At 56.9% G+C, this 25,871-nt stretch overlaps 3 protein-coding genes across 4 annotated transcripts in view; 2 read left to right on the forward strand and 1 right to left on the reverse strand.

Annotated features, from left to right (window-relative positions):
• Positions 1-2,317: 2,317 nt before the first annotated feature.
• Positions 2,318-13,320, forward strand: MFGE8 (milk fat globule EGF and factor V/VIII domain containing). 2 transcript variants are annotated; one of them, XM_015639449.3, is made up of 10 exons: positions 2,318-2,512; positions 5,913-6,038; positions 6,302-6,427; positions 6,933-7,046; positions 7,473-7,654; positions 8,051-8,206; positions 9,085-9,229; positions 10,050-10,252; positions 11,510-11,665; positions 11,928-13,320. In XM_015639449.3, the coding sequence occupies exons 1-10, from the start codon at positions 2,440-2,442 to the stop codon at positions 12,069-12,071; spliced, it is 1,425 nt and encodes a 474-aa protein (XP_015494935.1). In that variant the 5' UTR covers positions 2,318-2,439; the 3' UTR covers positions 12,072-13,320. The 2 variants fall into 2 exon arrangements, with proteins under 2 accessions (XP_015494935.1, XP_015494936.1); XM_015639450.3 differs by having other exon boundaries at positions 2,320-2,512; positions 10,068-10,252.
• A 3,523-nt stretch (positions 13,321-16,843) lies between these two features.
• HAPLN3 (hyaluronan and proteoglycan link protein 3) lies at positions 16,844-21,786 on the forward strand. Its single transcript, XM_019007965.2, has 5 exons — positions 16,844-16,944; positions 18,475-18,634; positions 18,871-19,242; positions 20,368-20,670; positions 20,843-21,786. The coding sequence occupies exons 2-5, from the start codon at positions 18,508-18,510 to the stop codon at positions 21,121-21,123; spliced, it is 1,083 nt and encodes a 360-aa protein (XP_018863510.1). The 5' UTR covers positions 16,844-16,944; positions 18,475-18,507; the 3' UTR covers positions 21,124-21,786.
• A 512-nt stretch (positions 21,787-22,298) lies between these two features.
• Positions 22,299-25,871, reverse strand: part of ACAN (aggrecan) — a 46,932-nt gene continuing 43,359 nt past the window's right edge. The window contains exons 15-18 of the mRNA XM_033516980.1: positions 25,706-25,788; positions 25,240-25,384; positions 24,504-24,686; positions 22,299-23,095 (exon numbers count right to left, since the gene is read on the reverse strand). Coding sequence (XP_033372871.1) covers positions 23,007-23,095; positions 24,504-24,686; positions 25,240-25,384; positions 25,706-25,788 — 500 coding nt within the window. The 3' untranslated portion in view covers positions 22,299-23,006. The remainder of the gene's footprint in view (positions 23,096-24,503; positions 24,687-25,239; positions 25,385-25,705; positions 25,789-25,871) is intronic.

Consider the following 25,871-nt stretch of genomic DNA (forward strand, 5'->3'; position numbering starts at 1 on the left):
TGTTCACAGGAAAACACCTTTGTATAAGCTGAAAAATAAATAAGATTGCATCAGAGAAATGCATGGCCCCCACATTCACCTATTTTCGTCTCTATCACCCCAGCTATGGGAACTAGGCTATCTGCTATCAGCACAGCTTGGAAAGGGTTACACACAGCAGAATCTGGCAGATCTCTGTGCAGAAGAAACCAAACCCAGTGGTAAATACTGCAATAGCAAGGCCTAAGTAGTCCCTGCAGAAGGGAGTGAAATTACGCCTGACCTTCGACCTACCCAACTCTTTCAAGTAGAGCCATCCCTTGCAAAAACTTGGCGGCTGTAGGAGCCCGGGCGTGGTGTTTGCCTGTGGGAGCTGTCTCTGTTCCTCATTTCTTCCCTGTCCTTGACAGGTTGTTCCTCTCTCTTCTCTGTCCCCCATGTCCAGAGCTTCCCTCTGCCTGCTGGGACAGCAGAGACACTTCCCAAGTGTGGTTTGTCATGGGATGCCCCTCTCCATCGCAGGTCTACATTCAAAGAGCCACTGGTACTTTGCAAGAAGCACTGTCCCTGTGGAGAGCACTGCTCCATCTGGCCTGCATAACTCGCTTTCTAATATCCTTTCCCATGCACGTTCCTAGGACATTGGCATTCATGCCTCTGGGGACAGAAAGAAAACATTTTGCTTTCTGTTTTTAGAGAGGCTGATGCTTTTTCTGCAGCTCCCTCTGGGTCTTGAATTCTCACTGAGACTAATCCAGGCAGTAGCCCCTCAAAAGGCCGAACAAACACCCTTGTCCTAGTTGCTTGTGCACAGCCCTGGGAATCTTGCCCTGCGCTCTCCTCCTCCTGACCTTGTTTTCCTCAGAACACCACAGCAGTAATTACCCTGAGGTTGAAGGGTTATTCGAAAGCAAGTACTGTGTCTTGTGTGCTCTCTCCTTTCCAGCTGTTGTTTCTCCCTGCGCTGGAGTTAAGCTCTACCTGGAGTTTTCTTTGTGTTGTTACTAATTTAGGGAAACACCAGCAGCGAGGGTGATGGGTGTGGGTGGGAATACGTGTCCAGTTCCATGTGTTTCTCATTCTCTGGTGCCCTGAGAAGTCACCACCGCAGCAGGGCAGCTGGACCTGCCACTGAGTCTCTCCCTGGGGTGCTGCTCATACTTGGGGTGCTCTCACAGGTACTGGTTGCCTGTGTCTGACAAAAGCATTAGCTAAACACTGGAGAGGAGGTGGGAAGACTGGTCAAAGTGCATGGCATGCAGCTGCACTGCCCAGCTTGCAGACCATCGTTGAATTGCCAAAGGCAGAAATGTAGCAACACTCAGACAGAGTCAACACATAAATATGATCAACCCAAGTGTCTGAGGTGGGTTAGTTAATGCTGAAATGGAGGGTTTTGCAAGAAGAGATAAGATCGGCTTCACCTTTAGGAGGAGGACAGTTTGGAGTGAATTTCCATTACAGGGTCAAATGATCCAGCATTCCTGTGCTGTGCAGTGCTCTTTTCCAAAGAATTTTCTGCTGAATATGGATTTAGCCTGAATATGCTTTAACCTTTCTGGGCTAAATATGTTTCTGCCTTCCAAGGCAAAACTCCCCACAGGGCAAGTGAGTTCCTCTCAAGAGCATGGCTGGGCTTTTCCAGCTCTTGGTGGCCAGGCACAGCTCAAAAAAGAGCTAATTTGTGGCCAAACCAATGGAGCTGTAGTGCAGTGCAATTGGGCAGAAAGCTGTTATGGCACTCCCAATCCCTCTCACATATTCGCCGGACCTGGCTGCAAGCTGTTTTTCCTTTGATGCTAGTTAGGAGGAACATGGGAAAACCCCTTGCCACTGGCATGCTGGATGACAAGGATGGCACAGGGCACTCGTGTTCACTGTCCATTGAAGGGGAAGCCCTCTCCAGCTTTCATCCCACCCAGGGAGAGAAAAGTGGGGTTTGTGCTGCAAAACACCTTTTCCTTTGCCAAGTGCTGGCAGCACCCAGTACATTCCGCTCCAGCTCGGCACCCTCTGCCTGCCAGCCAGGGCCAGGAGCCATGGGCACTGCCAGGCTCAGGAAGTCCCTACCGGCCACCCGAGAGCCAAGATCTGGCGTGGGGTGAGTCAGCGGTCCCCCTCACTGAAGCATCAGCAGCGTGGCCGTGGTGACTCTCACTTCCAAAGACACCTTTGCTGCCCCTGTACCCCGTGCTGCCCGCTCCCCGGGGGCGCGGACCCTCGGCCGGGCTGTGTCCGCCGGCGGGGCCGGTCCCGCCCCGGGGGCGGGCGGCGGAGCACGTGGGGCCGCGCCGGGCCGGGCTGAGTCACTGCCCGCCCCGAGCCCGCGGCGGAGCCGAGCGGAGACGACCCGAGCCGAGCGGAGCCGAACCGAGCGGAGCCGAGCGGAGCCCAGCCGAGCGGAGCCGAGCCCAGCCGAGCGGCTCGGTGGGGAACGCACGGCGCGGCTCGGGACGCAACATGAGGGGGGCGAGGTTGTTTCGGGTGCCGCTCGCCCTGTCGGCGCTGCTATCGCTGCTGTTGCTCGTGTCCTGTGAGTGCCGGGGAACAGGGGTGCCGGGGACCAGGGGATCAGGAGTGGCGGGGAGCCGGGATCCCGGGGATCTGGGGTGCCGGAGAACCAGGGTTCAAGGGGTCGGGGGTGCAGTGAAACCTGGGTGCCGGGGAGGCTGGAATTGCTGTCTGTCCGGAGTGGTGGGGATTTGGAGCGCAGGGCTGTCCGGTGTGCAGGGATTCCGGGGTGCGGGACAGTCCGAGGCGCAGGGCAGCCAGAGTGCAGAGAATCTCGAGTGCGGGGTTGCCTGGTGTGCAGGGGATCCGCGGTGCAGGAGAGGATGAGTTTCAGGGGATCCAGAATTTAGGAGAGCTCGGAATGCTGGGGATGTGGAATGCACGGGATCCGGGGTGCAGGGGTTGCTAGGGACGTGTAGCGAGAGGATCTGGGGTGCAGCGTGAGTGGGTCCGTGCTGCGGTGCGGGTTGCAGGGCACGCAGTGCGAGTGAGGGCTGCTGCTGCGGGAGCGGAGGATCTCGGGTCCACAGCCCCGTCCCTTCTCCCGGGTCGGGAGTCTCTCAGCCGGGCTGTCCTGTGCTTCCAGGCTCAGATAACCCCGCTCGCAATGTAAACAGCGTCCCTGGGACCGCCTGGTACTGCGCTCCCAGCTGGCCTGACCAGGGCAGCCCCGGGGAGTAGCAGCTCCGTCATAACCCCGTGGGTCATGCCTGGGGTGCTTGGCTCCAAAAAGGAGGGATGAGACCAGGGAAAAGCAGAGCAAAGCCTAAGTGCAGGCTCCAGGTTAGGGGACAAAAGGCAGCAGAAAGGGGTGAGGAAGGCTCTGTTTATGTTTGCTTTCCTTGGGTGGCTGTGGTGCCCCTTTTGCCCTCCTGAGACCTGACTTCCCCCAGCCCCGCTGGGATGAGCTGTCCCAGTATTCGGAGGATGTTATTTTTGCCTTCCAGCCAGTCTGTGGGTTCATATAAGCAAACATTTCCAAAAGCGGTGGTTGATCTTTGTTGCCTTGGTTCCTGAGTGTTCAGCCTGTGACAGCTCTGTCCCTGACAGGAGAAAAATGTGTGTGTGGAGGATGGAGATGCTGAACTGCTCTGAAACCAGGCCTGAAACAGCCTAGAGACAGGAGCATCCAAAACTGCTTGCTACAGTGGAAAAAATGGCCTGTGTGCCTCACTGCTAGGCAGGGGGCTGGCTACTGACACCCATCATGTAAGGGATTATCCCTAGGAGGCGATAAAAGGGAGTCCAGTTACTTGCAATAGCTAAAGTATAAAACTTGGACCCCTCCTGCCCCAACCCTGGGAGGAGACCTTGCTGCTTTGCTGCTATGTCACACCCCAGACATCCTGTGCTGGAGGCAGCGCTGATGCTGGGGAGTGCCCTTTCCTTGACTCTCTGTGCCTGGGGAAGCAGCCGTCTCCCACTGTGGAACAGAGGTAGCTCAGTCTGTGCAGCCTTGACTGGCTGCTGGGAGAGATCCTTGGGATGGGATGGATGGATGTGCCTAAGACCTGCAGAGGGGTGGAGGGGTGTGGGGCGAAGGCATCCCCGCTATCAGCAGGAGCCCTCTCCTCCCATGCTGTAGCTCATGGCAACGCATTGATGGAGCATGAGGTCATGCAGAGCAGGCTGGGCAGCACAGGCAGTGACTTGAACTGGTGCCCGAATTTTTCTGCCTCCTGAGGCTGGGCTAAGGGAGCTAGAGCATCCTTATGGAAACCTCCACCTGATGCTGCCCTGCCTGCCACCAGTGTGTACCCTTCCCATGTGGAGTGTCAGGAAGAGTAGGATTAACTCTAAGGAGTCCTGCTATTAAAGGACTAATGAGTAGTAGCTTAGGCAAATGAGGGTACTGCTGTTGTTTGGTGTGGGTCTGGGCAGTGAGCCCACAACTCATCAACTTCCACCTTCTTCAGGTCATGTAGGCAGTGAAGGGTTATTCCTAGGTCTCCACCTCGGTTCAGCCCTTGTCCTGACTTCTGCAACGTGGCAGAGAAATGCCTGGCATTAAGGGATGTGCTGTCCTGTTTGATGAGGAGTTACTGAGGCTTTCAGCCAGTCCTATGGAAATCTGGTCTAGGTTTATGGAACATCACTGCCTTGCAGCTTTTAGGCAGAATAAATTGAGGGTGGGAGGAATTGCAGCCAAGCTCTTGCAATCTGGTTCAGCACTTCGATGGGGCGTAGAAGGTTGGAGGGTGCTGTGGGTTGACATCATTCACTTCCCTCCTCAGCAGGATAGGGTGGGGAAAAGAAGGAAAAAATCCAGAGTGGGTCCTTCCCATGGGCTGCAGTTATTCATTAACTGCTCTGGTGTGGGTTCTTTCCATGAGATATAGTTCATGAGGAAGAGACTGCTCCAGCCTGAAGTCTTCTGTGGGCTGCAATGTGCATATTTGCTCTTCAGTGGTCCTCCACAGCCTTCAGGGAGACAAGTCTTCTCCATGGGCTGCAGTAGAATCCCTGCTCCTGGATCACTTCTTTTCCCTCTTTATTCTCTGCTGGGGGTGTCTGCAGGGCTGTTTCTCACATTTTTCTCACTCCTCTTCTACAGCTGCTGTACAGTGTTTTTTACTTTATCTTGGATATATTATCACAGAAGCAACTCTAGTGCTGGTGGTGGGCACCAGCGTTCATCAGCAGAGGGTTGGTTTTGGCATTGGCTGGGACTGACTGTCTCCAGCATGGGAGCAGCTCCTGTTGTCTTCTTGCTGAGCCACTCTCACAGCCCCAGCCACCACCATGCCTGCCACATAAACCCTACACTGTGGCAGATGCTGGAGATGGATGAACGGGCAGGGAAGATGGTGCAGCCCCACCAGCTCCCTGGGGCAACCTGCCTGTAAGCCAGGGCTTCCTTGTGGGAGCTGCTCTGAGAGTGATGGAGGTCTGGCAGGCATCCTGCAGAGATGGACCTTGTGCTTCCTCCCTGCGTGACTCCAGCATCTGGGAACCGAGGCATGCGAGCTCCCCCTACAAGGATTTTTTTTTTTGGTGTTCTTACAAGTACAAACTTACATTAGCAAAACCCAGCAACAGCACCAGCCCCATTCCCTTGAATCATTCTGTTCTTCTTTTTCCTGAGCGAGCCCCAGCCTGACCACTCACATTTCCCAGCCAGGTGTCAAAAACATTTAATGCACCAAAACCTGGGGTTCCCCTGTCTTCACTTTGTCATATAGCTCTGATAAACCTCTTTTTTAATGTGCCAGCACAGGGCTGGTCCTTGCTGCTGGTTATGCTCCCGGTCTCAACCATTGCTTTTGAATGCCAGCAGCCTGTCCCTGGCTGTGGGATCCCTTCCCTGTGGGATTTGCAGCAGACAATTCCTGCTGTTGGGCTGGGATGCCTTCATGTGCATGGGGCTCTGATGGATGCCTGTCTTAGGGATGGTCTGGAGTGACACCCAACTTTACTTCCAGGTGACTTCTGTGACGTGAACCACTGTCAGAATGGGGGTACCTGCCTCACTGGGATTAATGAGGCCCCTTTCTTCTGCATTTGCCCTGAGGGCTACGTTGGAATTGACTGCAATGAGACAGAGAAGGGTGAGGAGATGCCCCTTTCCTAGGTGCTCTATATCATCCAGGAGCCTTGCTGAGAGTTAGTGTGACCTTGTCCTGGCCCTGCACCACTGACCCTGGGGTTCAGCCCTTCTGATGGCTGATGGGCACATAGAGCAGAGATCTGAGTGGGATATGGTGATGGGATGTACTTTGGGGTAATGCAATGTCTGTGGGGAGTGGAAGCCCATTGGATGCTCTTATTTTCCACCTGTGCCTATACTACAGTTGTTTTTCCCCTTCCCCAGGGCCCTGCCACCCCAATCCTTGCCACAACAATGGTGAGTGCCAGCTGGTCCCAAACCGGGGCGATGTCTTCACTGACTACATCTGCAAGTGCCCTGCGGGGTACGATGGGGTGCACTGCCAGAACAGTGAGTACAGCAGGGGGGTGGGTGGGGAAGCTTGTCCACTGAGATCTTGGGGACCCCTTGGGTGACAGCAGGGGGGTGTGTGCAGCTGTGACTGTGTGGGACACCAGGCTGTGTCAGGGACCAGCTGTTTTGGAGCTTGCAGGGTGGAGGGAAGGACTATGGTGTGGGGACAGGTTATGTCTGAACCTTGCTTTGCATCTCTGGAGGGACTTTGTGTCTCAAGTAATAAGACAAGGGGTGCCTCAAGGCTCAGCCTGCTCCATGCAGGTTCCCAGCCTTGATGTGACTGTGTCCTGGTGCACCTGCATGGCTTCACTCAGTGGGGACATGGTGTAGACGGGTTCTTAGGTTAGAGCTTCAACCTGTGCCACCCTATCATCAGGGACCCTGCCGTGGCTCTTGTTCAGGGGATGCTTCCCCCTCTTCTTGCTGTACTGGATGAGGGGTCTCCTCTCCAGGGCTGGTTTTGGGATTGCCTCCTGAGGTCCTCCTCTCTCCCTCCTAGACAAGAATGAGTGCTCCTCCCAACCTTGCAAAAATGGAGGCACCTGCCTGGATGTGGATGGAGACTACACCTGCAAGTGTCCTTCTCCATTCTTGGGGAAGACCTGCCAAGTCCGTAAGTCTTTGGCACCAACTGTACTGAATTCCCCTTCCCTCCTGTTTCCTACTGTTTGTCCCTCATTTCCAGGAGGGTTCTCACCAGCTGGTTAGGGGATCTGGAGGGCTGTGGCTGCCCTTGATGCCAGCAGGCCTGGTCCTAATGGAGGGAATATTCTCAGGAAGGTGCTTTCTCCTTTCTGGAGTGCCCCAGGAAGGCCCTTTCTCTTCCTGACCTCTGTGCTCTGAGGGGGACTGATGGATGGTGTGGTTTTGGCTGAGGGATGAGGAGGAGAGGATACCTTGGGGACAGCCAGGCCCTAGGGATAGCCTCTCTCCCCTGCTCTGTTCCCAGACAAGAAAGAAATTACAAAAAGGGTCATGGCCCCTATTTCTTCTTCCTGGCTACTGTCTGTCTTTGATTCTGATCTTCCCCCGCCCCCAGGCTGTGCTGTTCTCCTGGGCATGGAAGGAGGAGCCATCTCTGATGCCCAGCTATCAGCATCCTCTGTCTATTACGGCTTCCTTGGCCTCCAGCGCTGGGGGCCAGAGCTCGCCCGCCTCAACAACCACGGCATCGTCAATGCCTGGACCTCCAGCAACTACGACAAGAGCCCCTGGATCCAGGTACCTGCTGCAGGACTGGAATGCCAGCACAGACAGCAGCTCTGGCAGCCATGGCTGGGCTTGCAGTGCTGCTGTCATGGGATTTCACTGCTCCTGGTGGCAGATGTGGGGCTAAATTGCTGCATCAAGCTGCCCCCGGGGCATCTTGAGATGTGCCTGGAGGAGGCAAGTCTGTTGGAGGAAGGTGGGATGTGGGTTGATGATTCCCCTTCCTCTGCCCGCTTTGGGATGCAAGGCTGGAGGGATGGAGGGCTTCCTCCCCAAGGGAGTTCCGGTGCCCTGGGGATCCCCTTTTCAATGCCCACCCTCCCACCCAGACTTGGTAGTCCTGCTGGGTGCAAGGGCTGTGCACCCCATCCTCACTGCACCCCACTCATCCTCTCCTCTCCTCCACAGGCCAACCTGCTGCGGAAGATGCGGCTGAGCGGGATCATCACGCAGGGCGCTCGCCGTGTGGGACAGCAGGAGTTTGTCCGCGCCTACAAAGTCGCCTACAGCCTGGACGGGCGGGAGTTCACCTTCTTCAAGGATGAGAAACAGGATGTAGACAAGGTGGGCTGCAATGCTCTGTGTAGGGGCTGTCCCAGCTCCCCCATGCAGTGGTGCTGTGGGTGCTGAGGTGGCTGTGAGCTGCATCCCTCTGTGGGAAAGTGCTTTTGACCTGCGGCAAAGCTGCACTGGGAACCGCTGGGAACTCTCCTAGCAGCGAGATGGCACAGGGGGTTCCAGTGCCAAGCAATACTCCCTGCCTCTGCTTAATTGACCGTAACAAGCATAACCAAAGAAGCAGCACTGACTTTTTAGGTCATTCAGATAGTATCTTCATCACTGACACGCTGTGGGAACTGGGCTTGGTCTGGGAGTGCTACTGAGCAGCTTGGGTATCTCGATGCTGTATCTGCACCAAGCACCAGCTGACAGCGTGTCTCTCAAAGTGGGAATACTTATAGATTGCAGCACTCTCCACTCCCAATTCTTTATGGCAAGTGTCTCCTGCTGGCATTCTGAGCATCCGGGGAATGGTTTGGAGTATCTGCTTTGCTTTAAAGAAATATAAAAATTCCTGTTGTTTCTGCAGCTGTGGAGAAAGTGCATGAAACACAATTTGATTCTATTTATTATGTTAAAAAAAAAAGTGAACCACCTCTGTGCTTGTCATGATTTGATGAGCATTGTGGTAGTGGGAGTGGGTGTTGCTGCATGTGTGGCTCTGTGAGGGTGAGGACGAAGCAGGGAATGTTGCAAAACTCTGTTGAGAGTGTTGCAGCTCCTCCAAGGTCCTGCACTGTTCCAGGGCACAAAAACAGAGCCCAGCATCCCCCTCTGTGCTCTTTTTCCACTGGAAATAGAGAGATCTCTGTCTACTGTGCAAGGGATTTGATGCAGGAGACTGGGAGAGCTGGGGCACTGAGCCCTGGTCACTGTTGCAGGTTTTTGAGGGGAACATGGACTATGGCACCATGCAGACCAACATGTTCAACCCTCCCATCACGGCCCAGTTCATCCGCATCTACCCAGTGATGTGCCGCCGCGCCTGCACGCTGCGCTTCGAGCTCATCGGCTGTGAGATGAACGGTAAATGCCGGTGCCTGTCCCCTCCCCAGGGCTGCAGGGCAGGGGTGACATGGGGCAGGGCATCACCCCTTGGCCTGCTTCTGATCCCTGAGGACAAGGGATTTGTCAGCGCTTGTTTTTCCTCATGCTGATGCCTGGGAATACCCAGAGGTGCGTTTGGAGAGCACAAGCCGTTAATCCCATCAGCTCAGCCAGCCTGAGCTGTGTTCTCATGCTGCTAACACCTTCCCAAGCCAGGAGTTTTTACTGTGCCCCTTCCTCATCTGAGCTGTGAACCTGCTGCTTTTCCTGCTGGAGAGCTTGAAAAGCAGCGGAGGATCAAAGTCCTCTGGGAAATGTAAGGGATTGTCAGCCTGAGCCCTTTCCCTGTGCCTCCTGCATTCCTGCCTCCAGCACATCCCTGGGAACTGAGTGGGACTTGCACGTCGGTGTGGGAGTGGGATGTTGTGGGGGCTTGGGTCCTGTCCTACTGCTATGTGGGTGTGGTGCCATCCGTGCTTTTGGCTGGAGATATCTTTGTGTTGTTCTTTCCTCATCCTTCTCTGCCTCCTGCCAAAGCTTTCTGTATTGCAGGGCTGGGCTGGGCTGTGCTGTGGGGACATCCACTCATCCCTGCAGCAGGAGGCACTGTGAGCCAGGGAATAGCTGGGAGCTAAAAATCCCGGGAAAAGGCAGCCCTGTGCATCTGCTGAGCATTTCCCAGCCTGGCTCTGGGCAGTGGAATGAGAGTGTGAGGATGGCTTCTGACAGGTCTGCGGGGCTTTGCTTGCAGAGGTGCTCTCTTTCCTTTTCACTGCCCGTGTAAACTGTTGTGTTACAGTGTATTTCAACACGGCAGGTTGCTCGGAGCCTCTGGGCATGAAATCCCGCCTCATCTCCGACCAGCAGATCACAGCCTCCAGTGTCTTCAAGACCTGGGGCATCGATGCCTTTACCTGGCACCCTCATTACGCTCGCCTGGACATGACGGGCAAAACCAACGCCTGGACAGCCCTGCGCAACGACCAGTCCGAGTGGCTGCAGGTGGGTCTCTGGCCTCTGGAACCTCATGTCTCCTCACCAGCTCCTCCAGCTGTTCCTAGGGCCACCTCTTGTTTCAGGGTATCTGGAGCAGCTGGGCTGGTGTGGCCAGAGCCTTGTTGTGGGTCACAAAGTCCAGCAATGCTCCCCCTGAGCAGGGATCATAGGGGCAGGTCAGGATGGGACTGCACTGGTTTTAACAGCAATCCTGGAGCTCTGTGTCAGAACCAGTGCCCATATGGACAAGGTGGTGCTGTATCTGCACTTTCTTGTGGGTTGCATCAAGCCTGCAGCATGCCAGTTCTGTTTAACCCCTGAGGAAATGCCATCCCAGCTTGCAGTGACAGTCCCAACACCCATCTGGCTGCCCAGAACACCATATTTCTGTTTTGCAGGAAAAAAAATCAGGCTTGCTTTTCTCTTCCCAGTCTGGAATAGAAACAAATAGTTTTGAAAGTTCCTTCTCAGTTTCCTTTCCTCCCCTGTTTTTGTACTTTTCACATGATTCCATGACATAATGGGACAAAGCAGTTTAGATATTTGTCCCGCTTTTTATTTGGGAAATGATTAGAAGCAGCTGCCTCACACCAGCTTATCGAGACGTTGGCTGATGACGGGGTCGGGATGACACGCTGAGTTGGGCTGTTGCAGCACAGACTGCCTGTTTGTGTATGTGTGTAGATTTACATGTACACTCAGGATTTATGTGTATTGTATAGCTGGCACTGCCCTCTATGAGCATGAAAACAGAACTAAATTAATGAGGTTTTCAGCTCCTTTGGTGGTTTATCCTGTAATGTGCCAGCAGCAGTAAACACAGTGTGGCAGAGTAAAGAGAATAGAAACTGTCTCACTTAGAACCCAAATGTCAGATTGTGTTGAGCTGCATATTTTCTCAGCCAGAATTACTTTCCAGTGGAAATGCATTTCCTCTGTGAATCCTGTATTTTTTTTGAGTTGAGATTTTTTGCTGTCTTTCCCACACTGATGTTTCTGGCAAAAAATGTGGAGGTGGCAGGGGTGTGCAAGGGAGTTGAGATGTGTTTGTACCCACTTTGCTTTGCTTTGAGGGATACTGTGAGTGTTGAAAGATCAAATATTTCACAGTCATGTTTTAGGATTTGTCTGGCATTGGCATGGGGGTCAAGTGGTGTTTTCTCCATTCTTGACCCCTGAGGGCCAGCTCTTCCAGGCTGCCTCTGGAGCATGGAGGGTGCTGTAGGGCGGGAGCACTGCTGTGACGAGCCTTATCTCTGCCAGATTGATCTCCGGGACCAGAAGAAGGTGACAGGCATCATCACACAAGGAGCCCGTGACTTTGGGCACATCCAGTATGTGGCAGCCTACAAGGTGGCCTACAGTGACAACGGCACGTCCTGGACCCTGTACCGGGATGCCCAGACAAACAACACCAAGGTGGGTGTGGGGAGGGCAAGGCGATTTCCCAGGGCTCAGGCATGCCATGGTGGGGCTGGGGTCACAGAATCACAAAAATGTGCTGAGTTGGAAGGTACCCACAAGGATCATTGAGTCCAACTCCTGGCCCTGCACACGACACCCCAGGAATCACACCATGTGCCTGAGAGTGTTGTCAAAAGGCTTCTTGAACTCTGTCAGTCGGTGCTGTGACCGCTGCCCCGAGGTCCTGGCAGCACTGATACCCACCTTTCTCCTCTAGATCTTCCAAGGCAACAGTGACAACTACTCACACAAGAAGAATGTGTTTGATGTGCCCTTCTACGCCCGCTATGTCCGCATCCTGCCCGTGGCCTGGAACAACCGCATCACCCTGCGTGTGGAGCTGCTGGGCTGCGATGAGTAGGCACGGGGAAGAAGGACGGGGCTGCTCTTCCCCGCTGCCCAGCCTGCACCCTGCCTGTCCCTGCCTGTTCCTGCTCTGACCTCACACCCCCCTCTCCAAGTCCCCACACTCAGGAGGAGGCCAAGAGGGCTCCCCTGCCCCACGTTGGTGATGGGGCTGCAGCACTGCACTCGATGGGGCCCTTGCAGGTGGGATGTGGGGACGGCTCCTGCCCTCTTGCTGCTCCAGCCAGGGCTGAGACCCCCTCCTGCAACTGGGGCTTTCTTAGGAACACCATCCTGCAAATGAGGCCTTGCTGGGGGACCCTCTCCTGCAACCAGGGCTTGGCTTTATCTTCTCAGCTAAACCTGGGGACAAATTTTCTCCTTGCTCCTGCTTCCAGAAGAGAGGCTGCAGCCAGTGGCAGTCCCTTGTCTGGACTGTGTCTTGGGGCTCAGCAGTTTTCAGGGTCTTAGGGCAGGCTCCCCTGGCTTGCAGCCTTTAATGTCCCTCCTGCTCCCTGCTTGTCTGCAAGCAGGGGCTGTGAAAATCCTCTGAAAAAACTCAGCTGCTGTCCCCTGCCCATTTTGCCAGGCCCTGAGTCTCCTTGCCTGCGATGTCAGCACCACATTGTGCGAGTGATGAGACGGCTCCTGTCAAGAGGCACCAAATCCCACTGATGGTGGTTCTACCTGCTGGGCACTCTGGCAGGCACCACAGCGGGTATTTTGGCAGGCACTGTCCATTCTCCTTCCTGGGATGCCAACTCCAGCAGCCTCCCAAGTCTCAACATTGCCATCATTCCCAGCTTACTGCAATTTGGGGTGCCTGGCTGTCCCTTGTCCTTGTCCAGTGGTGACCAGGGGGACTGTGATCTGATAGTGGGGAGAGTTGGTTTGTAGCCAAAAGGATGTGGAGAAAAGATGGGAAAGGGGGTAGTTAAACCACCCAAATGCAGTGGGCAGAGAGCTGTGCCATGACCCTTTTTGTAACCTGATTTTTTTTCTTTTACATGGGGTGGAGGGGAGCCTTTTGCAATGCTCGAGCCCTTGGGATTAGCAGTAGGAGATGAGTGAGCCCCAGGTGGGAGCACAGGCAGGCTGTCCTGGGCTGGCAGCGATTCTTCCCCTGCCTGCTGGGATGTGAAGCAGCCGTGGGGATGGGCTGCCAGTGGGTTTGCTTTGGCAAGGGCTGAGGGAGCCCAGGTGGGATGGAAGCGATGGCCCCACTCTGGGGTGTCTCTGACAGTATTAAAACCAGCTGAAACTTTGGGGGTGTTGGCTCTTCTGCTCTGTGCCTCCCCAAAGGCCATCTCCCAAAGCATGGGTGGTGATTCCCTCTGAGCCCCTTGACTTCTCCATCCTGGGGGGGTGGCCAGCTGGTAAGCTGGCCCTGCACCTCTCCTGCCTTCACAGACCTTCCTAGCTCCCTTCCCTGCCTGAAAAACAGGGTATCTCAGGGCTTTGTGTGCATCTTTCCCACAGTCTCCACCCTGTCACAGCTGCTGGAGACTTCTTGCAGCTGGCCAGGCGCAGTGGGATGGGACTTGGGGAGGGGAAGCCTCTATCAGCACCCCACACCCTCCTTTGGCTTTGATCCTGGAGCAAATCCCCCAGCTTGGAGCTAGATCAGCTCATACACCCAAGCAGGCTCCCAGGGCTGGAGGGAGCTGTGAATTTTGCAAGAGCTACCTGTGGGGATGTCCCCAGCAGAGCCCTCTTGTGAAGGGCAGTGGCATGGATGCTGCTGGAGCAGGATCTGCCTGCATTGAGGATGTGATCCCATGTAGGGAAGGGGCATTATAAACAGGACAGAGGAGCTTTGCTCATGTCCAGAATATGCCACACTGGGCAGGGACCCCTGAAGTTGGCATGAATAGCCAAGGGTCACCTGTGTCTTACCACAGCTCTCTGTCCCTGCAGCTCTGGACAATCTTACTGCACCTTCCTGCTGCCAGCAGTGCTCAGCCAGGCATCTCCTCCTTGGGCCTTGCCTATGGGAGGCAGGCTCATGCCTTGCCCTGGGAGTGCTAGCTGTGAGCATCAGAGGAGCTGGGGGTCTGCTTGTGAAGAATAGCAGCCACAGCTAGAGCCAGGGACAGCAGGGACAGTTCACCTCCAGACATGCCACCCTTATCATCGGGAAGCTGAGGCACAGATAAGAGCAGTTCGCTTTGAGTCCAGCCAAGGCAGCCGTGAGCCAGGGATACGGCAGAGGCTCCATGAGGAGGGTGACAGGAGCAGATGCTGCACATCAAAGTGGGGGTTGCATCCTCAGCCCCTGGCTGCTGTTTCCCCCTGCCCATTGCTGCCCCCCAAGCCACTCTGACAGACTCTGAGCCCGTTCCCATCCTTGTGGCATTTCCTTCATCCCCCAGAACCCCAGGATGGGGGGTTGGGAGAGCCAGAGTGCCCTCCCTGCCATGCACAACCCCTCATGGCTTTCCCTGTCCCTCGGATGCTCGTCCTGGACTCAGCTGGGTTGCTGGGATAGCAGGAAGGCCGGGATGGCCGGCACGCTTTGGCACCCTGCTGCCTGCTGGCTCTGCTGCCGGTGCTGCCAGCTGCCAGGAGCTGGTTCCTCAGGAAGCAGCCATCAGGGAGAGCATCCTCTCACCACCACCCGGAAAGCCCAGCACAGGTCCCATGCTCCTCCATCCCACCAGGAATGTGAGTGTTCCTGCCGGAATCATCCTGTGCAAGGAGCATTTCATGGGCATATCTCTGGTGAGGCCACAGCAGAGTGGTCAGGTGCTGCCTTTGAGGTGGGGAAGACAGGGATGACACTTTTATGGACCCTATTCAGCCAAATGTTCAGGCAGCCCTAGACACATACCCTAAACATGTGCTCCCTGGTCAGAGCTTCTGTGTCTTTGCACAGCTTTGCTCAACCTGAAACCTGTGATCACACCCAGGGTACATCTCTGGGAAAACAAAAAGAGGGTAAATGTGGGAAGGAATGAAAGAGGTTCCTTCTTCCTCAGAGTCTACTGGTGTCCAGATCCTTCCTCATGCCTCTGCTCTCTAGGAGCAGATGGAGAAATCACTGGCCACATCCAGACAAGATCATGGACTAAGGTGAGCCAGGAGCTGTTGCTGAAAAGAGGTGGCTGAAAGCATCCCTGTCCCCTTCCCTGCTGCCGCTCCCCTCCTCAGGCTGAGCAGAGGATGGCTGCTGGCAGGCGCCGTGGTGCAGGCAGTGCAGGACGCTGTGGGACTTGTTCCTCGGTTCTGGAACAATGGGATAGCCATGCCAGGGAGCAGCGTGCCCCGACAGGGCTGTCTGTTTTCTGCACAGCCCGGGGGTGGAGAGAACCATCCCAATTGCTGGATCACGAGAACAACTTGAGCAAAGAGCTGCAGGGGGTCTCTGATGGCCAGGGTGCAGCTGGGGCACCATCCCACCACCTCCTCCGGCCAAGTGGCAGGGCTGGCGGTAGCAGGGACCCTCGGCCAGGACGCAGGCAGTGCAGTGGCCCCATGCCGGAAGATGTAATTGTCCCTGCATTGTGGGGACAGGCTGCTCCGGGCGGGCGAGCAGGCGGCGTGCCCGGCCGTCACACTCCCGTGTCCCGGGCAGCCCGGCTCCGCCGCGTCCCTCCTCGGGGAGGGCTGGCAGGGCTGGAGGGTGTGCAGAGAAAAGGAGAACAAGGAAGAGCAGTGCCTCCAGAGCCCGGGTCCCACAGGCATCCCCGCTGGGGCTGTCGTGCCGGCGCTGGCGGCAGATAACGCCGTTTCCTTGCTGGCTGCTCGCTATCAGCGTGGCGGCGACGGGCAGACAGGATCGCACCCCGAGCGCTCCGTGCTGGCCGCTGTCGGGAAGGGCTCCTGGCCCCCTTCACCCCGCAGCCAGCCTCGGGCCGTTTATTTTTACACGGATTGTTTTCTTTCCGGCTTGAAGCCATCCTGCACGGCGGCAAGAGCCGGGCCGGGGCCCCCAAGCCTCATTTCCTTGCCATAAAACAACAAAGCGGGGGGTGAAGCAGCGCACTGGACTGGGACAGCGGGTCGATGGGTCAGGACACACGCCGCATCGTGGTTCCTCTGTTTGTCCCTTCTGTCTATCCCCTGACCGGCATCCCCTGGCGGTGTCGCCGCCGTGCTGCCCTTCCCGAGGACTCGATCCTCTCGGAGCTGGGGCTGCATGTCTGTGTGCCAGTGCGAGCTGGCATGGAGGGCAGAGCCCAAGTTTAGGCATGATGCCCCGTTAGATGGGTGTAACTGGGCACCCCAGAGTTTTTGCCCTGGTTTCTGTGCCTCTGCTTTGTCCCCACAGCCCCAAGCAGACCCTGAAGAGGCTGAACGCTGCAGCTCAGCTGTCTCTCCTGAATTCCAGAGCTGGCAGGCACTGCCTGCACATCCTGGGCACAGACCACTTCGTGCCACAGCCCACCCATCCCGAGCTGCTTGTGCCTGTGGTGTTCCTGCCACGTCTGGGTTGGACACCACCTTTGTCTGGGGACCGTGGGCAGCCCCCTCCAGTGGGATGTGGGATAAGGCATGTCTCTTCTTCCCTGGCTCTGTGGGTTCACCGGGGCTTTGCCTGGAACATCACAGGATCCCACCAGCCCCAACAGGGCACGTTTCTCCCCACTGCTGTCCCTTCCAAGTCGGGGGCAGTGCAGGCAGCTGGCACACCGCAGATAAGGTGTGTGAACAGCGTGTGGGCAGTGTGGACGCACGGTGAGGCCATCACCCAGGCATGGTGGGCAGGCGGGGGGCCGGGGGCACCCACCCCAGCTCCGGGCTGCAAGCAGGGGGTTGGGAAAGGCGTGTGTTTCCCTTTAAGAGGCAGGCCCTGGAGCTGCTTCCTCTCAGCCCTGCAAGAGCCCTAAACACAGTGCATCTGCCTGCAGCCTGCCTGCACGCCTGCCTGCAGCCTGTCCCCAACCAGCGTGAGTAGGGCTCGGCACCAGTGCCGGGACTGGGGAGGGCTGGCACCCCGGGGCGATGGGCACCCTGCTTGCCGCGAAGGGCAGGGGGGGATGGCATTGCCATGGAGGGAGCCGGGCATCACTGTGATAGGTGGCAGACATCACTGTGCTGGGCACCGCAGCACGATGCTCACCGCACTGCGGTCCAGAACACCGGGTACACCGCACATCACTGCAACGCTGTGTTCCGGGGGATCACCAGGCACCGGGGTGCGGGAGGACCAGGGCTGGTGCCCTGCAGACCGAGGTGTGGAGCTGCCGTGCCTCGAGCCCACCCTGTGGCTCGTGGGCAGCACGTGGCGGTGTCCCCGCGGCTCCGGTGGCAGCAGTGTCGCGGACACTGGCACCGCGGTGCTGGCACTGCTGCGGCTGCATCCTGCACCCTCGGGCACCGGCTCTGCTGGCCCCGGTGGCTGGCAAGTGTGGCTGCAGCCCGTGGTGAGCAGAGGCACTGACCGCAGAGGAGAGTCTGGGATTGAGCAACCTGCGGTGAGAGCAGCCGGTTTCACGCCCCGGACCCTGGAGAACACCACTGTACCCCGTATTGGACCGCTCCGGGCTGAGCATCTGCTCTCACACAGCCCCCTGGCCCGGGGTGTGTTTGCAGGCACTCGTGAGCCTTTTCTGAGCCGGGCAGAGATGTCAGAACCCCCCCGGTGTCGAAGGGGTCTGCCGGAGGTTTACCGGGTGCCGGGCCCCCTCTGCCGGCTCCGGGAGTGCTCACAAGTAGCCAATTCTGCTGGTAGCACCCTGGCTGAGCCCCATACACGGCACCCTTGGGTGTCCTGGCCCTCAGAGCTCGGGGCAGTGCACATTTCTGGTGCCGTGGGGCAGCCAGGTCACCCCGCCCACCCATCAGACGTGCTTTGGCAGCCAAACGTGTTGCATGGGGTCGGTGCAAGCCATGTCTGCGGTGCAGAGCAGCAGCACTGGGTCCTTGGCCAGGACGGCGAGTGCTGCCGGGCTTTGTCCGGAGCCGGGGCAGCGGAGGCAGCCCGAGCTCTCTCCCTCCCTCTTTGGTCGGGTTGCACGCTCGGCTGCCTCTGTAAACCGAGCTTGCTGCTTTACAGCGGTGCTCAGCCACTTCTCTCCCCTGCACACCTATGTAGGTTTTCCCAGTACTCCCTGTTCAAAGGACACCCTGGGATCCCATTTCTCCAGCTGCCCCGTCCCCAACTTGGTCTCGGGCCAGGTGCTCCCCTCAATGGGCACCCCCACAATGGGCAGCAGAGGTGGATGTGGTGCTGTGTTGGTGTGAGCCAGGCGGGAGGATGAGGATGGAGGGGACTAGGAGCACCGGCTGGGGCTGGTCTGGGGGCACGGCTCAGTTTGCCTGCACCCTTCCCTGTGGGTAGGCGAGCTGCTCTGCTGGCTCATCCCACCCCTCTCCTTGCACCCCTGGAATGGAGTCTGCTTGGCCCCACTGCCAGGCAGTGCTGGCTTTCTCCTGGCTTTTTGGAGGTGTCACAGCAGCCCTTTCCCCCTCTGCAGCCCAGGCTCAGGGTTCGGCCTTACTTCCCAGCCATGCTGCTGCTCCCACTCCTCCTGAAGGCCACCCTGCTGCGCCTGGCCAGTGGCTCCTACCACCCCTTCTACAACGGCTTCTACTACAATCACATCATGAATGACAATGGCCACGAGGAGGACAAAGGTAAATCGGGGACAATGGGGGCTGGCAGGTTGTTGCAGGAGGCTGAAGTTTCCCCCTGCCTCTGGGGAAACTTCATCACTTGGTGGGATTTGGGGCCCAGAGGATCAAATGGGAATGCTCCAGAGATACATGGGGGATGTTCATGGTAAAAAAGGTGGTGTCTGAAGGGAACATTTGGGGATACTACCCAGCCCTGGATCCTGACCTGCCCATCACACCTTCCTTCTTCCCCCCAGTGGATTACTTCAACGGAGCTAGACTTGTGGTGGAAACCTCCAAAGACCCTGTGTACAGCTACAATGGTGCCAATGTCACCCTGCCTTGCCACTACCACTACGAGCCTGACCTGGGACCTAAGCGCAAAATCCGCATCAAGTGGTCCAAGCTGCGGGACGACTACACCAAAGAGCAGGATGTGATGGTGGCCATTGGCAAGACCTACATGGCCTTTGGGGACTTCAAGGGCCGTGCTCACATCCATCAGGCCAGCCAGCACGAGGCCTCGCTGGTCATCAGCGATGTGCGCTTGAAGGACGATGGCAAATACCGCTGTGAAGTGATCGATGGGCTGGAGGACGAGAGTGATGTTGTGGACCTCCGGCTGCAAGGTGGGGGCATGCTGGGGACCACACGATCCTCTGTGCCAAGCCAGTGAGCCTGGCCCTCCTGTGGTACCTCCTCCTTTGGGGACATAGCAAGGCGGGGGGTTGGGGAGCTTGATCATGGCAGAAAGGGGCTGGGATGCTTGGTGTGATGGGGCAGTGGCTTGGGGCTGTCTGGCTCTGTGGTCCCAGGAGTGAGTGAGCCCGGAGCTGTCTGCCCAGCTGGGACACCAGGGGTGCTGTTGCAGAGTTGGGAGTGATCCCATGGCTGCAGCATTTCCTGCCTTTACCCACCCATCTTCCCACTGTGCTGCATTACACGGACCTGTCCCCTCCCCTCCCAGCTCTGAATATCCCAGTGCATCTTGTGATGATCCTTGGTGACTGGTCCAACCTCTCTTGCTCATTTGTCATGAGGGACCTGACTCAGCCCTGACATTGCTTTTGAGCTCAGAGCTGTGGAAATGTCCCCATTCCTTGTCCCTGCCCCACCCCCTCAGTCCCTGGACCCTGCCTCCCACAGTGTCTTGTCTGTACCAGTCCTTGTGCCTGTGCCCAAAGTGGTGATGCCCGTGGTTCTGTCGTTCATCCATCCCCACGACAGAGGTTCATTCATCCCCATGCTGGTGATCCATTTGTGCCCTGGGATCATGGCAGATTTGTCCCCATGATACTGACCCTTGTACCCCTGTTCCTGAAGCCTGTGCATCTCCATGACAATGATCCCTCCATCCCCTCAGGGGTGGTCCATGCCTCCCTGGGACCACTGTCTGTGTGTTCCCAGGACCGTGGTCTATACAACCCTGCGGTCGTGGTCCCAGTGTCCCCATTATAGTCTGTGCATCCCTGTATATGCAGGTGCTGTCCCCGTGAGGGGGTCCTTGTGTCCCCAGGACCGAGCCCGTGTGTCCCTGTGCCACCAGATGTCGCTGGCAACTCGCTGCTGGCGCCTGCATGTCCGGAGCGGCCCCATCCCTGCATGCCTGAGCCTTGTCTCCGCCACGCTGAGGTGGTCCCTGTCCCAGAGCCTGAATTTGACACGGGTCAGGGACCCCTGTGGCTCCTGCTGGGGCTGGGCTCGGGTAGGGTGGGTTGCCCACGGAGCCAGCTGAGTGTCCCATCTGCCTCCAGGAATCGTGTTCCCCTACCAGCCTCCCCGCGGGCAGTACAGGCTCAACTTCCACGAAGCCGAGCAAGTGTGCCAGGACCAAGGTGCCATCCTCGCCAACTTTAACCAGCTCTTCCAGGCGTGGAGCGAGGGGCTGGACTGGTGCAACGCAGGCTGGCTCGCCGATGGCACGGTGCAGTACCCCATCCGCCTGCCCCGCAAACCCTGCGGGGGAGTGCACCTCGCCCCGGGCATCCGCAGCTACGGCCCGCGCCACCGGCACCTCCACCGCTTCGATGCCTTCTGCTTCTCCTCCGCCCTCAAAGGTGGGTTCTGGGCCAGGGACGGGAGCTGGGACGCTGGGGAAGGTGCAGTGCCTCTTAGGGCACAGTACTTGGCTTGGGTGGGGTTGTTCCAGGCAGCGATGCTCCAGAGGGGGATGCTCGGGATGTTGCTCGGCACTGATGCTCCCATCTCACACTCTGCTCTCCCTCCTAGGAGAGGTTTTCTACCTGGACCGCCCGGCTGGGATGACGCTGGAGGAGGCCAAGCAGAGCTGCCAGGATGCAGGGGCCGAAATCGCCCGGGTGGGGCAGCTGTACTCCGCCTGGAAGTTCCTGGGGCTGGACCGATGCAATGCGGGCTGGCTGGCAGATGGCAGTGTCCGCTACCCCATTGTCACGCCCCGGGCCAATTGTGGCCCCGCCGAGCCCGGTGTCCGCAGCTTCGGCTTCCCCAGCAAGGGCAGGTTTGGAGTCTTCTGCTACAGAGAGAGATAAAGAGCCGGGAGGGATCCTTCTTGGACGAAGGATGTTTCCAGCCTGCCAGTGCCCAGTGTTGGGCATTTCCAAGGGCTGTTTTGGGGGTGACTGGGGGGAGGTGGGATGGGGGGAGGTTTCTTTTTGTTTTGTTTTGTTTCGTTTCCTTTCTTTATATTTTCCACATCTTGCTCAGCAGCTGGCACCTGCAGCTGCTTGGGGTGGCTGCCAGCTGGGCAGTGTGGGACAGTCCCTGTTGTGGGATGTGTGCAAGGATGACGCCCATGGGCCACTGCTGCCACCCCACTTGGCCCTGCCACCCCATGGGGGGTGGCTCCTTCCTGCGGTGGCAGATTGTCACTGACACCCACCTGCCCATCCAGGCTGGTCCTGCCTCCGAGTTCATGAGGCAAGGCCATGAGGGAGCGAGGCAAGGCTGGATTTGGCCAGAGCAGAGAGCGGGCATCTCCACTGCACCCTGGCCCCTCTTCCAGCTCCATCCATGTCCTGCTGAAGGATGCCACTGTGCCTGTCCCTGCCAGAGCACAAGTGCCTTATCTCCATGTGCCCCTTGCCTGAACTCCATTTGAACTCTGGTGCCTTCTTCTTTGAGCGTTGGCTATGAAAAGATGTGTTTTTCTGGACATGTCCTAATAAAATGGTGGAGAAAGCCCTGGAGTGACATGTCTGTGTCCCCATCTCTGACCCAAGACAAGAGAAAGGTCTGCTATGGAGAAAGGATTTGGGGATCCCTGGCTGTATCATCCTTGGCTGAGCATTGTCTCATTAGTGCTGGCTCAGCTCAGCTCCTGCAAGGGCCTTGTGTTCCCTCATTAGTGAGTGTTAATTAACCCCCTGGGTTTCAGGACTGAAAGCTGGAAGGTGAAGCAGTTCCTGCTGGTCATGGGTTTTAGATGGGTTTTAGGTATGTGGGTTAATCCCCTCCCAAACTGAGAGCTGATCAGGGAGGGCAGTATCCTACTCCAGGGTCCTTCTTCAGCGAGGGCTTGAGACACCCTTCCCACCTCCGTAGTCCCTTAGGTCCTGCTTAGGGCTGAGCCATTCCTGCGTAGCTTGGAGCACCCTCTTTGGGTTCCCCTTCCTTGCTTTTTGCCTTGCCATGGGAGACCTCTCCCCTCCCAGCCCACCAGACATCCCTCTTCCCTAAAAAACCAACACTGACAAAGTGCCCATTCCGATTTAGCTTTCTTTATTATTTATCATTCTTTCAAAATAGGATATGTTCAAAAATATAAATAGGTGCAGGGAACGCTGGTGCCCCGCACGGTCCCCTGGCAAGAGCACGTTGTCCTGGGACGGGCGCTGCACCGCAGAGGGGGCAGTGGGGAAGCAGAGAGGGGCCACAGCCCCCAGCACCTGGATCCTGGGTCTCAGCATCCCCTCTCCTCCCTCCTCCCACAGCTCCTTCCACCTCATCCCCCCGGCCCTCCCCACCCGTCCTGACGTGCTGCAGCAGTAGAAGGATTCTGGGAAAAAAAAAAAAAATAAAACAAAACCCCAAAAGGTGCTGTTCACCCTGGAGATTAAATAACAGAAATAATTACATTGTTCGTGGATAAAATCAGGAAAAAATAATCATCTTTATTATTTAACTTAACCCCCTGCCCTTTGCAAACCCACCCCCCTCCCTGTCCCCAAAGGCACAAAGATAATTGGAACCGGACGGTTAGTAAAAATGCTGAGATCTAATTCGTTTTGCTTTGGTGCTTGGAAAAACAATTTTTTTTATATATATACACAAAGGTGGGTTTGTCTTTAATATATTTTTTTTTTCCTTATATGACAAAAAAGCAACAAGAAGAAGAAGAAATCGACTCTGTTAATATAACTGTTCCGTTAAAAATCTCTCTTTTCTCTCGTTCCCCTCGCTCTCTCGCCCCGCTCTAATGGGTGGGTCTGTGCACGGCGCTGCCGCTGGGTTTCGACCGGCTCCTGGGGCTCCTCTTGTATAGCCTGCGCTGGTAGCTGGAGGCTGTGGAGGAGAAGAAAAGGCACCTTGTTGGCAGGAGCCGGGACAGAGAAGCTGCTTGTCCCACGCTGGCCGCCCCGGCCCCTGGCTGCCTGGAAAAACACGGGCAGCCGCAGGCAGCGCTGCCCGGGGCCGGCCGCGTGTGCCCCGGCGCCAGCCCGCCCGCACCGCACAATCGGCCCTTCTCTCGCCCTGCCCGAGCCCTGCTGCACCCAGGGGAGAAGGTGCCCGGGGCTCGGCGAGAGCCTGGCCAGGAGCATCATCTCCATGGCTGCTTGTCCCATCCCTTCCCTGTGCCCAGCCAGGGTGGCAACTCTTCCCCATCTCACCCACTGCCCTATCAATCCCTAAATCCGCAGCCCCGATATGCAATAGCAGTGGGATGTGCTCAGGGCACAGGAGGGGAAACAGCCCCGTCTGGCTGGAGGGGACAAGGTTTCTGCCTGATCTTTGCTGCCAGTCTCCCTGGAAGCTGGCGTACTCTGGTGTGACAACTGCAGGAGGGTTTTGGTGGAAGCAGCAAAAGCTGGTTGGGAGCAGACCTGGTCTCTTATCACTGGCGGTCCATGCCAGGAGCAGCCTGCAGCTCTCCAGACCCACAGCAGTGCCAAAGGAATCAGCATCTTGCACCAGGGAGCCACCCACCCTTGGACACATCCTCCTTTCATCTCCTCCCTGGGGCAGAGGTTTGACCCTTAAGCCCTTATCGGCTTTCCCTGGCTGTGGGACCATTGCTTGATCTGCTTTATCTGGAATTGCCCAGCCAGACCAGAACCTGGCAAGGAGGCCACTGGACAGATGTGATTTGTCTGAGGCCAACAAAATTCTTGGGAAGCTGCAGGCAATCAGGGATGGGACAGGGGTGTAGGCAGGCCTGGGAGTGGGCTGGGACATCAGTGAAAGAAGGCTGACTGCCATCAGCTGGAGGCCTGACAGGAGTGAGGAACCCAGCCCTGTGCCTTGGCTTGTATCTGCTGAAGGACTCCTGACTGCTCCTGGGGCAGAGGGACACTGAGGAAGGGCTTGAGGGCCCCATTGCTCTCCCATCCTATTCTCTCTGTTGATGCAGTCTGTGCCAAAACTCACCCTTTCAGAAGCCATTATTTTTCTTTCTCTGAGTAGCCTGGGCCATTGGTAACCTCCTTGCTGCCCCTTCCTGACTCTGGAGCTGGCCCTACTCTGCCTTTGTGGATCTCCAGAGCAGTCCTACAAGCCAGGCTTCATGGTACACACCTTCCCCATGTCAGCTCCCATGACAAGGGAAATTTCCAAGAAGTGAAGGGAACCATGGTGTTGCCCTCTGCCCGGTTCAGAGCTATCCTTCACCCTGAGATGATGCCCTGCATTCCCAGCTCCTTCCAGCTGCAGGGAGGCAACAGCCCTAAGCAAAGGTAAAGGCACCAAGACATACGGTTGAGGCAGGATATCCGTGGCTCCTCCCACTGCCCGTTGGGCTGGCACCGGATGGTGGGCACGTGGCGCTGGATGTAGCCTTGGTTGCACTGGTACCGCACCATGGAGTTTATTTCATAGCGCTCCTTCTTCCGACCGAAGGTCCTGGCATTCTCCACCGCAGGGGGGTCCCCGCAGGCCACTGTGGGAGATGGGCAGAGATGTGGGGAGTGAGTGAGAGAACACCCGCCTGGCTGAGCAGGCAGCTCACACCCAGGGCAGGCTGGGCGTGCACAGCCTCATCACTCTGTGAATAACACCTTAACTTCCTTTGAGATTGCCTCTGTCCCCAGAGCTTAGGGGCAGGGGGATATGGAAATTCTGTGATTTGAAATTAAGCAAGGGTCTGCCTCAGTGCTGCACTCTTGCCTCCTGGAGAGGCTGTGAGAGCTGAGCGTCACAACAGCTGCCTGTGTCTGTGGGAGGCCACAGAGCTGCTGTGTGGGAGTGATGCTGCAGCCAGGGTATGACTCTGCCTGGGGATGTTGAACCTTAATGGCTTGTCCTATTTATTTTCAAGTCCTTGTGAAACTTTCTCCCAGAGCCTTGGCCAACTTCAGTTTCTAATTCCTTCTATCTCTTTGATAACTCGTTGCAGTAACAAAACTCACATTCCTGGGCCCTGGCACTCTGCTCCAGACCCACAGCCACCTACTGAGTCCCCCATCCTTGCCAGTATGGCACAGGCTGCTGACCTGTTCCTTTCTTGCAGGTGAAAGGGAGATGATAGTTGCAGGGAACGTCGTTCCATTCGCCTTTCTCGTGCCAGATCATCACAACGCAGTCCTCGCCCGCAGAAAAGAAGTTATCAGGTTGGTTGGGCCGCCAGTTCTCGTATTGCTGCAGAGAGAGGACAGTCCTTCATCTAATGAGGCCCTGGTCTCTCCTACTCCCTCCTTCATCCTCACTGCCACCTCCCTCACACCTCTCTCCAGCAGAGCCCGTGGGTTGCCAGCACTGCCCCTGCACCGAATATTGCTGTTGTGAGGGTGCCTGAGACCCAACCAGCTTTTCTAGAGGCTTGGAAAAACCATGAGCCCACAAAGTTTAGGATTGCCTCCACTCAATGCCCAACCCAAGCACTCTACATGTGAGCCCTGGGGCCCTTTCCACTGGCCCCCAAAAGCTGGTGCCTGCTCGTGCTCTGGGCTCCAGGCTCACCAGGGAGTGCCCGTCAGACCAGCGGAAGTCGTTCTCCACAGCTCTGTCACTGAGGCCGATCCACTGGTAGTCCTGTGCATGACCTGGAAGAGCAGAAGGGGGAGAAAAGAGTCATGGCTGTCCTACACATTGCTGCAAGCATTTCTTTGCCTTCTCAGCTGTCCCT

The sequence above is a fragment of the Parus major genome, chromosome 10 (assembly GCF_001522545.3).
Source record: "Parus major isolate Abel chromosome 10, Parus_major1.1, whole genome shotgun sequence".
NCBI lineage: Eukaryota > Metazoa > Chordata > Aves > Passeriformes > Paridae > Parus > Parus major.